Genomic DNA, 11,045 nt, shown 5'->3' with positions numbered 1-11,045 from the left:
AATTCTAGAATTTGAAACCTTCTAAAATGTTCTATTAAGTCAGTGCACAATTTCCTTTGCAAAAGAGCTGCCCATTTTCTTTCCATACAGTGCAATCTCACATGTTTACATCTCTGAAGTTACCATCTTATCTCTTCTTTTCTTTGGCAGCTGTGAAATAGATTGTACCTTTGATCTCATTGCAGATAACTGTCATTCCCAACAGATACTGACATATGAACCTTTTCAAAGAAGTTATGTTTGTTGTTTCTCTCATTAAAAAGAAAAATTAAAATTTGTTAAAGCCAAGGCATTAATGACACTGACCACATCTCACAATAACATTACCTTTTATTAGAGATCTTATTTTACATATCCCCATAAGATATAAAACCTTCCAAGAGAAAATATCAAAAACCTTCAGCTGAAATCAGTTCGTTTCAGACAATATGAGCAAGTGAACCAAAGAAAATTAAGATAAAGGAATGTAAAAAAACCCCAAACCATAAAATTAGAACAGTTACAACTCTTGTATGGAAAGTAATTACAAGGTTTTAAACCATTTCTTACACAGCATTGTACTTAAAATCATACTGGCAAGGTAAAGATGCTTGCTTCTCTTAACCAATGGTTACAAACCCAGCAGCTATAAAAACAAGAAAAAAAACCCCAAATTATAGAATTTAATTATATAGCCAATTCACAAAAAAAAAAAAAAAAAAAAAAAAAACCACAAAAAACCATAAGAATTCATTAAGACTTGTGCAAAACAAAAATCCAACAAAAACCCAAACCAAGGAAAATACAACCTCATTGACAGCAACATACTGAACCAATTCAAGTAAAATTATTTTTGAGACTTTGACTGGAGTTTTGATTTAGTAAGGGATTTCAGGAAAGGATCTTGATTTGAAAGCTGTCATAACACACACAAAAAAAAAGCAAAGGAACAAGGATTACATCTGCTGGTTAAGGAAGATTCAGGCACCATGATTGTACAGCTGATAATTTAAAGTAAAGAACCAATGCTATATGAAGAATCTTTCAAAGCAATTCCAAGAGGCAAAATACTTTAAAATTTTATTGCATCAAAATTTTCCTTTTCTGCCTAGCAAAACTGAAACAATATTTTGTATGTTTTCCTGCACAGAACACATAAAAGTATTTTAAATATTTTAATTTTGAAGAAGCAAAAAAAATAAGTGTTATGAGAAATTTCTGCTGACAAGTCTACTAAGCTTTGAGTTCCAACAAAAACCAGCATTTTCAAATACTTTTTCTAAGAAGTTACAGTACATGTTTATTGCATGAAAACATCCATTTATTGGATTTATCAGACTCTTCCATTTGTGGTTAGTGGTTCCTATATTCTTGATGTAACTTGCACCAGATCCTACTAAGGTATTCCCATTATTACAAAACACACAGTAGATTGAATTAAGAAAATCTACACAATCTCAACAGAGATCCAAGCTGTGACAATGCATAAAATCTAAATATGACTTTCACTTTCTTTTTAGATAGCCTGTAGCTACATGAAATAATTTCATAGACTTTGATATTTGATATAATTGTTGAACAACAATAACGAAATTAAATACAGGAGGCAATATTAGAGCTAGCACATCTTTTTACCAGTTATGATGACTTTTCATGCATTAGTATTGAGGATAAGCAACAGGGTATGGAAAAGTAGAGCATAAGCAAGAGATAGAAGAACAAGTTATGAAAATAAATGATGACTATAAAATGGGATCATATTCAAATGAATGTTTATGTATATTAACTGTAAACAGCAGCTCTACTTAGAGAAATACTTCCCACACTTGAATGACTTAAATACTAAATATGAATTAATATGGGAAAAAGCAAAGTCTCCATTCTTCAGTAACATGAACACTGGCAATATAAGTGAGGTTGCAAGTTTGTAAAATGTTGTTTAAAATATAGGCACATGATTTCGAATTAACAGGTCACCACAGTCCGTGACATGCAAGCACATGTTTTGATGGGTTTGCAAACTATACCTTGCTTACTATCAACTCTTTGCATCAAGTTGCAATTTTCTTGAAAGCAGCTGAATTTAGCTTCTACAGTAATTCTTTTTTTGTTGGTGTTTCACGTCATGACATCATATTAATACATTCAAATAGTCAAATTGTTCAGAATAAGGTAGCACAAACTTGGTGCAGGAGTACGTAGATCAGTGTGGCCAGCATTGTCAAATAGGAGATACACAGCTTAAGTATTATATAAACTACCTTTTCCCCAAAAACATTAACATAGACACCAAAATTGTAACAAGACATATCAAAAATAAGGCACATTTATTTTGATATGGTAATCTTGAAATAGAAAACTCATTTCAGAGAACACTGGTATCTAAATGAGTTTTATAAAAAATCTTGTATTCATGATAATTATGGACATTTCTCATCATGGTAATGGAATAATTGCACATATCCCAGTGTGTCAAGTAACAAAATGGGAGTTTTATTAAACGTTTCCATTTCAAAATTACTTTGTAGGTTCAGGTTTTTCTATTTACATAACTCAGGTGAATGGTAGAAGTATTAAAATCTACCATCACTTATCACAAGTACTGCAGGCTTTCATCTTACCACAATTAATAATCCCCTTTGTGTTTAATAAACTGAAATTAATTGCAGAATACATTGAGATTATTGTAGTTTATATAAATGATTGCAAATATTTGGACATTAGCTACTACACAGGAACATTTTATTCCATTTTATTTCCAAGCTGCATCAGGACTTTCTACATTGAGTTATTCACACATAAATCATCAAGAATCAGGAAAAGAAGGCTGTTTAAAATTTAATCCCCTGTTTATGAAAATTAAAACACCAGAAACATCATTAATTAGCATTGAACCTGAGATTTAATCTGTTGAGAGGTTAACATCCATAGAAATTTCTTGTTGTATTAACTGATAATGATGTTGCTATTTTATGGGGGGAAAATCTGAACAAAAAAAAAGTTGCTTGTAACATGGCTTTTCATTGTGTTGGTCAAAAAATAATTATAGAATGCATCTTTTTCTCACAGTATCCAGAAGCTGGAATAACATTAATGTGCCTCTTATTGCACATGAAACTCAGAGGAGATACAATTGCAGATTCTTTATCTGAGTATTAAAGCAGGATTTCATCTCAGCCGAATCCGGAACGTATTTATCTCCATAGAACTCATATTTATTTCACTTATATTTTGGACATCTGGAGGTGAATACATCAAAGATAAAGATGTGGGTGTAAGACTTTCCACTCTGAATTTGCTAAAGAGTTTATGCACCTTTATCTGGAGGGAAAAAACAAAACAAAACAAAACAAATACATTTAGAAAAAGCAGTAAATACCTCAAAATTGTACAGCTCCTTGCAAGAACCAGAAATTCTCATGATTTTGAATTATTTTTAAATAATCTTTAAATAACCTTTTTAAATATCATAGATTAAATACTGTACAATAATTTAGATCTTTTTAGACTGTATTCACTCACTATGTTTCAATGTAATTTAATTAGTATATTCAAAATTGCTAGAAATATTTGGATTTGAACTCTTCTTATTTCCAAATAAAATTATATTTACTCTTCCACCCAAAAGAAAATCCCAAACCTATTTTAAATTTTATTTAAAAATTCCTACAGATTAATAACCATACCTTTCCCTGAGTGGTAGAACACAGCAGACCCGTGTCTCTGTTTGAAAATCTACAATCAAATCCCTTTCTGTGAAGAATCAGAGCAGCTTCATCAGATGGTTTGGTGTCTACCTACGAACAAACACTACAGAAGATTATTCACAAAGTATCAGTCAGGAAGACATTTTAGGGCACCAAAAATTATCCTTATCATACAGTGGATAGAGATATTTTCACCTTAGAAAATGTTTAGTCTAGATTGAACTGTTATGTCTTTTTGAAAATTTTTATAAAGCTAAACATAGAAAGAAGTAAATGGCGAAGAGTTGAAACATATAATGTACTACAGAATATTATAAGTCACTGAATTTAAAGGTCAACAGATGCACATGTACTCATGACTCAGGACTGAAGAGTAGCTATTGTACCTGTATTAAATGGTTTCCCACAAGAATTATATGGCAAATCAGAAAACAAACAAGAAATCATATGTTAACTGTAATACTCAGTTTTACATATTCAATGGCAATATATTGAACAAACTTTCATGTAGCAAAACTACTCTCTAACTCAGCTTAAGGTGTACAGAAAAATGTACACTGAAATACACATCTAAAATAAATATTATGTTTATCTCTAAGATATTCAATGCTTTTGAGCCTCAAGAGACATTAAAGAGTAAGCTGCTCCTCACTGGATTTGTGCTCCTGACCCTTCTCCAGATCCATTGCCCGCCCCTGGACATGTTCCAGCCCCTCAATATCTTTCTTGTGGCCGCACACCTAGACTCACTGTAGTCACTTATTTAATATGATGCATTCCTTTATTTCTTTATTTATTGTTGTTTTACATTCTACAGCTCTTAATCTTATTATATATATAATAAGAGCATAAAAAAGATGGTTCTATCCAAAGCCATGCCAGTTCTTCAGGTTATTTTTCTCTTGTTTATTTCTGGTTTTCTTGTTCTTATACTAATGCTTTTTCACAAAAGCATCTGCCATGAATTAGGTTCATTTCTGGTACTTCAGAATGTATATATTGCTTGGAGAAACCAGTGCCAACAAGCATTCGGCACTCTGTGATGCATTAGCTCTTCAAGGTGTACCAAACAAGAGGTCTTAATCTAACAGATCCAAATTTCTTTCCATAAAGGTGATCATGGATCAGCTTGTACCAGCTTCTTTGAAACCCAGCATGACAAAGATTCAAAGTACAATAAATTTATAGTATAAAGTATTCATTCATGTAATAAAAAAACAAAAAAAAAAAACAAAACAAAAAAAAAACAAAAAAACAAAAAAAAACAAAAAAAAAAAAAAAAAAAAAACAAAAAAAAAAAAACAACTTTGTGGGCTTAGGTTCCTCACAAAAAATAATAAAAATTGACTCAATAGTATTTGGAGTTGAAATTAGATACTTTTTTAGTAAAACACTAACAGTTAGAAACTTTGCATAGTTTACAAATCACAAATAAAACTCAGCTTGAAAAGATTTTGTGAACTATAGCTTATAACCACCTAAAATAAACTTTTTAATTTATGAATAGTGCCTACATTCAGCATATGAAGCCAAGTTTCCTGTATTTATTAACACTGATGGCTAAAGAAGTTCTTATCCTGTTCACTGGGACAGAAGTACCACTTTCTATATGAAGTAAGGTAATAGCTGTGATATTTTCCCCCTCCTACTATGAAACACCTGACTTGGTTTTCATTGTCACTGATCTGACAGTGTTGCACTTAAAAGCAGATATTTTTATGCACACAAAATAATACTGTCTGCTTAAACATCAGATTAGTGAAACATTAAAATTCATACTGAAAAAGCCTGACTTCCTATGGGGTAAATTAATGTTAGAAATGACAAGCCAGTAATGGGTATCAACACTTCCTCTAATTCACTTAAATTATCTTCTAGTAATCTGCATAAAAAATGCATGTATGCATTTCAAATGATGGCATGAATATTTCATCTCCCAATTTTTTTAGAATTAAATATTATCCTTATTAAGAGTCAAAAGATTTAAAACAGAAAGGTAACACACAATTAATGATACCCTGATTAAAAGTGTTTTGGTCAGTATAAATATCTATGATTTAGTACTCCATTTTCTACCACACACATAGCAACCCTGTGTAAAAAAGTAAAGCTGTTCTAACCCATTATCAAAGCAGGTGGAAGATTAAGTTGTCACAGCCGCCACATCTACTTTAATTTACCTGTTCTTATATAATCTCTAGGAAAATTAGATTAAATACATTTAAGGTTAATGAATGTCTTGAGCAAGGATGAACTTAATTTACACCAAATACACCTTCTAAACATGACCATGCTAACTGCATGAAAACCCGTAACAATCTCCTCAATTTTCCACAAGTTACAACATTCTTAACCTTGTGAAACTTCACAGCGCTGTTATTCAACAAAAAAGCCCTAAACACTGTGCTATTAAATCTCTAACAAACTTTCTTAGAAGAGCTGCCAAAGTTTGATTTGATTTTGATCTCTGAGAATTAAAACACGACCTTATAAGAAAATTTAAAAAAAAAAATTGTTAGGCTTTCTCATAACCAGTATCCCAGGGCAATGCTGCTAAAATTTTGATGAGAAAGAAAAAACATTTAAACTCTTTTAAAATTCAATTACTGTAAGCTAATAGACACACAATGAAAAGTTTAGGTAATATGGCAAATTTATGTATTTATGCCCAGTATAAAGGGACAAATCTACTGTGTTCTAGATCTTCATTTGCATAAAGTAAAATATGTGTCTTCTGAAAAACTGGAGTTCTGTTAAGGAAAAAAATCTTTAAATGTTGTAATCATAACGGGTTGGACTCTTCCATGTCAAGATGAGATATCTTACAACAAAAACAATATTCTTTCTGATTTCTACCTTAAATCCTAACAATTATTTTAATTTGGTACCCTCTTATCTGTAACTGTAATGGATTATGTAAAATCAACTTCAACAGTTTAAGCAATGGAGACGTGCAAATTTCTGAAAAAAAATACATTGTGTCATTTAGCCAGAATAATGTCACTTGTCATTCAAATTCTTGGAAGCGAGAGAAAGGAAGCAGAAAATTAGGAGATTTACACAATTATTTGCAAGGCATAGTACCATTTTTGCTGTGGGGAAGAACATTCTGCATCTCTAATAACAGTGTTCCTATCCTATGACTGCTGCAAGCTCTTACTTTCAAGTGGACACATTAATGCTGCAAGCTCAAGAGCTGTTGATCAGTAATCAATGAAACACACAGCTGTGGACAGGGAAGAGATCAGAGCCTCTAACAGTCCTGTATCACTTGGGACAGTTGAGCCTGAACAGCCCAGATAAAACCAGAGAATTCACTTAGAAGTAGTAACATTGAATTAAAAAAGCAGACACTGAACAAGCCTGTCTTCTCACAGTTTTCATACACGGATCCTACAAACAAGGGGATGGATTTACACCTCAAAAAGAGAGGGAAGATGTTCATGAAGGTCTGCCCCTGAACTTGATATGTTGAAGTAAACCTGTGATGCTGAGCTGGTTGAAGTAAACAAAAATATACACAGTGAAGAATGAAATATTCACGTCATGTGAAGATTAAATTTTGTAACAGGGTCTTCCTAACTTTTCAAAGGCAGAAGACACACAAAATCAAGACATTTTCCACTTTGAAATTCAAAATAAGAATCAGTCACAGCTGAAGGGGCATACACAAGACTGAACTATTTACAGAGAAAGCAAACATTGTTTAAATTTTAAAATACAGATTAAGACAGAATGAAGATCAGATTAAACAGAATATAATCTCATGTTAATACAGACAAACCCAGCCATCATGGAGACTCTTGAGAAAAAGGGATAAATAGTTTCTATCTCAGTATGACAGAATTGAAAAGGCATTGCACTGTGGTAGCAGCACTGGTGAATAGCACTGCAATACAACATAAAGTTAACATAATCACATTTTAAAAGGAGCTGAAAAACTGAAAATAATTTATAGAACAGTTGGCAGGAAAAGAATGCAAAACGAGTTCCAATCCTTCAGTTAATCAAAGGGAAAATTAAATTCTGTCTGGTGGTTACATACCTTTCTATCCTTTGAAGGAGAAAAACACTGAGTACAGAAGAGACTTTTTTTGTTTGAATTTTTTGTTGGTATTTTGTTTGGTGTTTTTGTTTTTTTTTTTTTTTTTTTTTTTTTGTTTTTTTTTTTTTTGTGGTGTTGGCTAGATGTTTGGGTTTTGTTTGGTTTAGTTTTGGTTTGCTTACCAGAGAATGCATTCACAGGAACCAATCATGAGATGCTCTTAGAAAAACTAAATTAGATCTTGTAACTAAGCTTAAAAAACATTTTAACAATAAAATTTGTGTTTAAAACTATATTCTTTATTAAAAACATACTCAGAACAAACCCTAATGACCTTAAACTTAATTCTTCTAGTGCAGAAAAGGCTGAGGTATATGAATGGTTCTCTCTTAAACTTTGGGAACCTATTGAAAGGTGCCCCCTCCAGAGACAGAATCTTGCATTATGCATACTAATATGTTGTGAAAAAACACAATCTCTTCATTTCTTGCTGCTCAGACACAAATCTCCAGTTCTTGCAAAATTAAGAAAAACTCATAATCATGCTGCAGTTTATCATATCATATAAACCTGCTCACAAAGTACTTTACAAGAATAAATTATTTTACTATATCAATAAGATATATCATATGTTTGCAAAAACCAGTGGTTTGACCTTACCTTTGCTTGGATTGTCCTCATATTGACTATATGCATGTCACAAGGCATGGATGACATCAGTGGAGAAAAAATATTTATCAACTCTGGGACACCTGAATCTGCATTTGTTGTCATTGGAATTACAGGATGATTTAAGAAGAGAGAAGTCATATGGCTAAGAAGTGATGGAAAACTGACTGGTGCCTTCTCTTCATTCTGCAAAATACAAAAGAATGATTCAAGTTGATACACTATTATGTCTAAATTTTGAAACCCACTTACTTTATACATGATTCCAATAATTACATAGAAAAATTTAGTTTCTAGACTGCCCATTCAATTACTTTGGAAAACTTTGATCATCCACTAATTTTCTTCTATTGATAGGTATACTTCCTGTTTTTATAAACAATATTTCAAAATTATGATGACACTTCATTTTACAATATTCTTGTGTTTCTGTGTTAGCCCCTGATGTTTGAGCAATACAGGCTGGAAAAAAGAAATTAGTTACTACTTTAGCAAGTCGCTCCAATTTATTCAGGATGTCTTTTTATATGGAGAGGCAGACAGCCTTTTCCACAATAGGAAGGGCAGGCCTCCTTTTCCACATTTTTTTCTGACCTGTATTTCTTGCTTTCTCCAACCTGTATCCTAAATCCCTCTTTCTATTTTAAATCTATTTCTCTCAAACTATTCACTGGAAGAAATAGCGGCCAGCATCTTTGTCTTGGTCTGCATTGCAAAAGATTTCTTCCAGAAATTTTATTTCAATGTCATGGCAGCAGGAACTAAAGGCATTTTATCCCAATATTTTACAAATTCTGTACTTTACAAAGTTTCATGTTTGCAGTGTTTTTACTTGGCTACAGAGGCTGTCTTACAAACCTGACAAGACCGAATCCTACATATTCACAACAACCATTTAAAGCTCCAGAGAAGCCAAAAAAGAAATCAGAAGAATTTAAAAAGGCAATTTCTATTTTAGAATCTCAGTGAAGGTAAGAGTAGAAATGGAAATAAAAAGTTCTTTTGCTCTTATTTTTCCCTTTCATACTTAATCAGATAAATCCCTGCTTGTTGGTGATCTTTAGTGGAAACTTTACAGAAAGATTATTGAAAATATAATATCTTAAGCACTGTTACATTACATTTGCATTTTATGGTAGGCCGGAAATACAGAAATAAAAAACAAATGGGAGACACTTAAAGCAAAGGGAAGATTATTTTTCAGCTTATAACAGAAAACCATAACAGGAATTTCTATCTTGGGGTGTGTTTGCATGTATGCATATTTATTTATATTTCTGCAGTAGCACGAAATACAGCTGACAGTGAAGAAACTGAAAATATTCCAGGCCTGAATCAATGAAAGATGGTAATTTCTGTTTCATTCTTGGTGCTTTCCTTAGTAATAAGTAACACTCTGGCTCTTTGGTATCTACTAAGCATTGAGGCTTAGTATCTTTAAGAATCTGTTATGACCCCCAAATGATAACAGTGGATCATTGTAAAGGATTGTTCCTCCATGTGTCTCATTGCATTTATTTCTACTGAATTCCATCTGTCAACTTATGGCATATTTAATCAGTATTGAGTCTACTAATCCCTCAACTTGCTTTAATTTTTTTTTCATTACCTTGAAAAGTTCAGTATCACTGGTAGACTTCATTGCCATGATTTTCTTCTATTCTAATTAGAGTATGAGCAAGCTTGCTCTATGCACAGCTTAATATAAAAGTCTTCCATTCAAGTGCCTGAATACATGCTCTATACACAGGGAAAATGTGCAGATCCATGTTCTTTCAAAGAAGAGTTTATTTTTTCACTCCAAAAGGAACACTGTTCACTCTGTTGCCATAGAAGTACTAAAGTCAGTCAAAACATTTAATTGCCATTTATTTTCTCATCTTTCACCGTTTTTTTCCCCCGTGAAAAGTAAGTTAATTGCTTGCATCTGAGAACTTAAAATGAGGTCTTCTAAAATATCTTACAAATCACACATGAATCACAAAAATAATCCATTCATCCTTTTATACTGTTTTAAACAAAATATTGCAGGTAAGCACAGCCTTGAAGGACTGGCAAATGCTAGATCCAGAATTTATTCAACTTGGCTCATTTTTGCTCTCACTGTGTCTAAATGTGGTATCACAGGCAGGAACATTGTCCTTATGCATTATCCACCTTGGAACTAAGACTTAGGGGGAGAATTTATATTGAATCTTGCATTCCCACATCTGGAACGACAGTCAATTCTGGATGATTGCACCAGCAGAAAAAGTGCAGTCATTCCCCGAGTGTGTGTAACAGCAATGGGAATGGAGCATAAAGAAGATGTTAAAAACTGACAGGAGACTAAGGGAAAAAGGGTTTTGCAAGCATGGTGAAGATAATGCTTTCACAGAAGACTGAGAAGGGACTCGTCAAATCACACTCTCTCCTAGGAACATCACAATCATGCAAGGGTTGGAGTATGTCTTTTCCCTCAAGTCTAGCGATCCAGAATTTAAAGAGGACTCTCTGGAAAGAGAGACGAAAAGGGCTTGCACACAAACAATGTAATGGGAAGAATATTTACTCTATGCACAACTTCACCATGTGGATGGCTTTCAGCAGTACCCTGCTCATGCTGCATCAGAAGATGTAGTCCCACAGTCTCAATCTAATTAAAG

The 11,045-nt window shown here is 32.7% G+C and overlaps 1 protein-coding gene across 1 annotated transcript in view; it reads right to left on the bottom strand.

Moving 5' to 3' along the window:
- Positions 1 to 312: 312 nt before the first annotated feature.
- Positions 313 to 11,045, bottom strand: part of MAN2A1 (mannosidase alpha class 2A member 1) — a 107,232-nt gene continuing 96,499 nt past the window's right edge. The window contains exons 20-22 of the mRNA XM_053931908.1: positions 8,392 to 8,586; positions 3,666 to 3,776; positions 313 to 3,300 (exon numbers count right to left, since the gene is read on the bottom strand). Coding sequence (XP_053787883.1) covers positions 3,148 to 3,300; positions 3,666 to 3,776; positions 8,392 to 8,586 — 459 coding nt within the window. The 3' untranslated portion in view covers positions 313 to 3,147. The remainder of the gene's footprint in view (positions 3,301 to 3,665; positions 3,777 to 8,391; positions 8,587 to 11,045) is intronic.

This window comes from Vidua chalybeata, chromosome Z, assembly GCF_026979565.1.
Source record: "Vidua chalybeata isolate OUT-0048 chromosome Z, bVidCha1 merged haplotype, whole genome shotgun sequence".
NCBI lineage: Eukaryota > Metazoa > Chordata > Aves > Passeriformes > Viduidae > Vidua > Vidua chalybeata.
The sequence above is the reverse complement of the archived record's forward strand: the minus strand, read 5'-3'. Positions and strand labels throughout refer to the sequence as shown.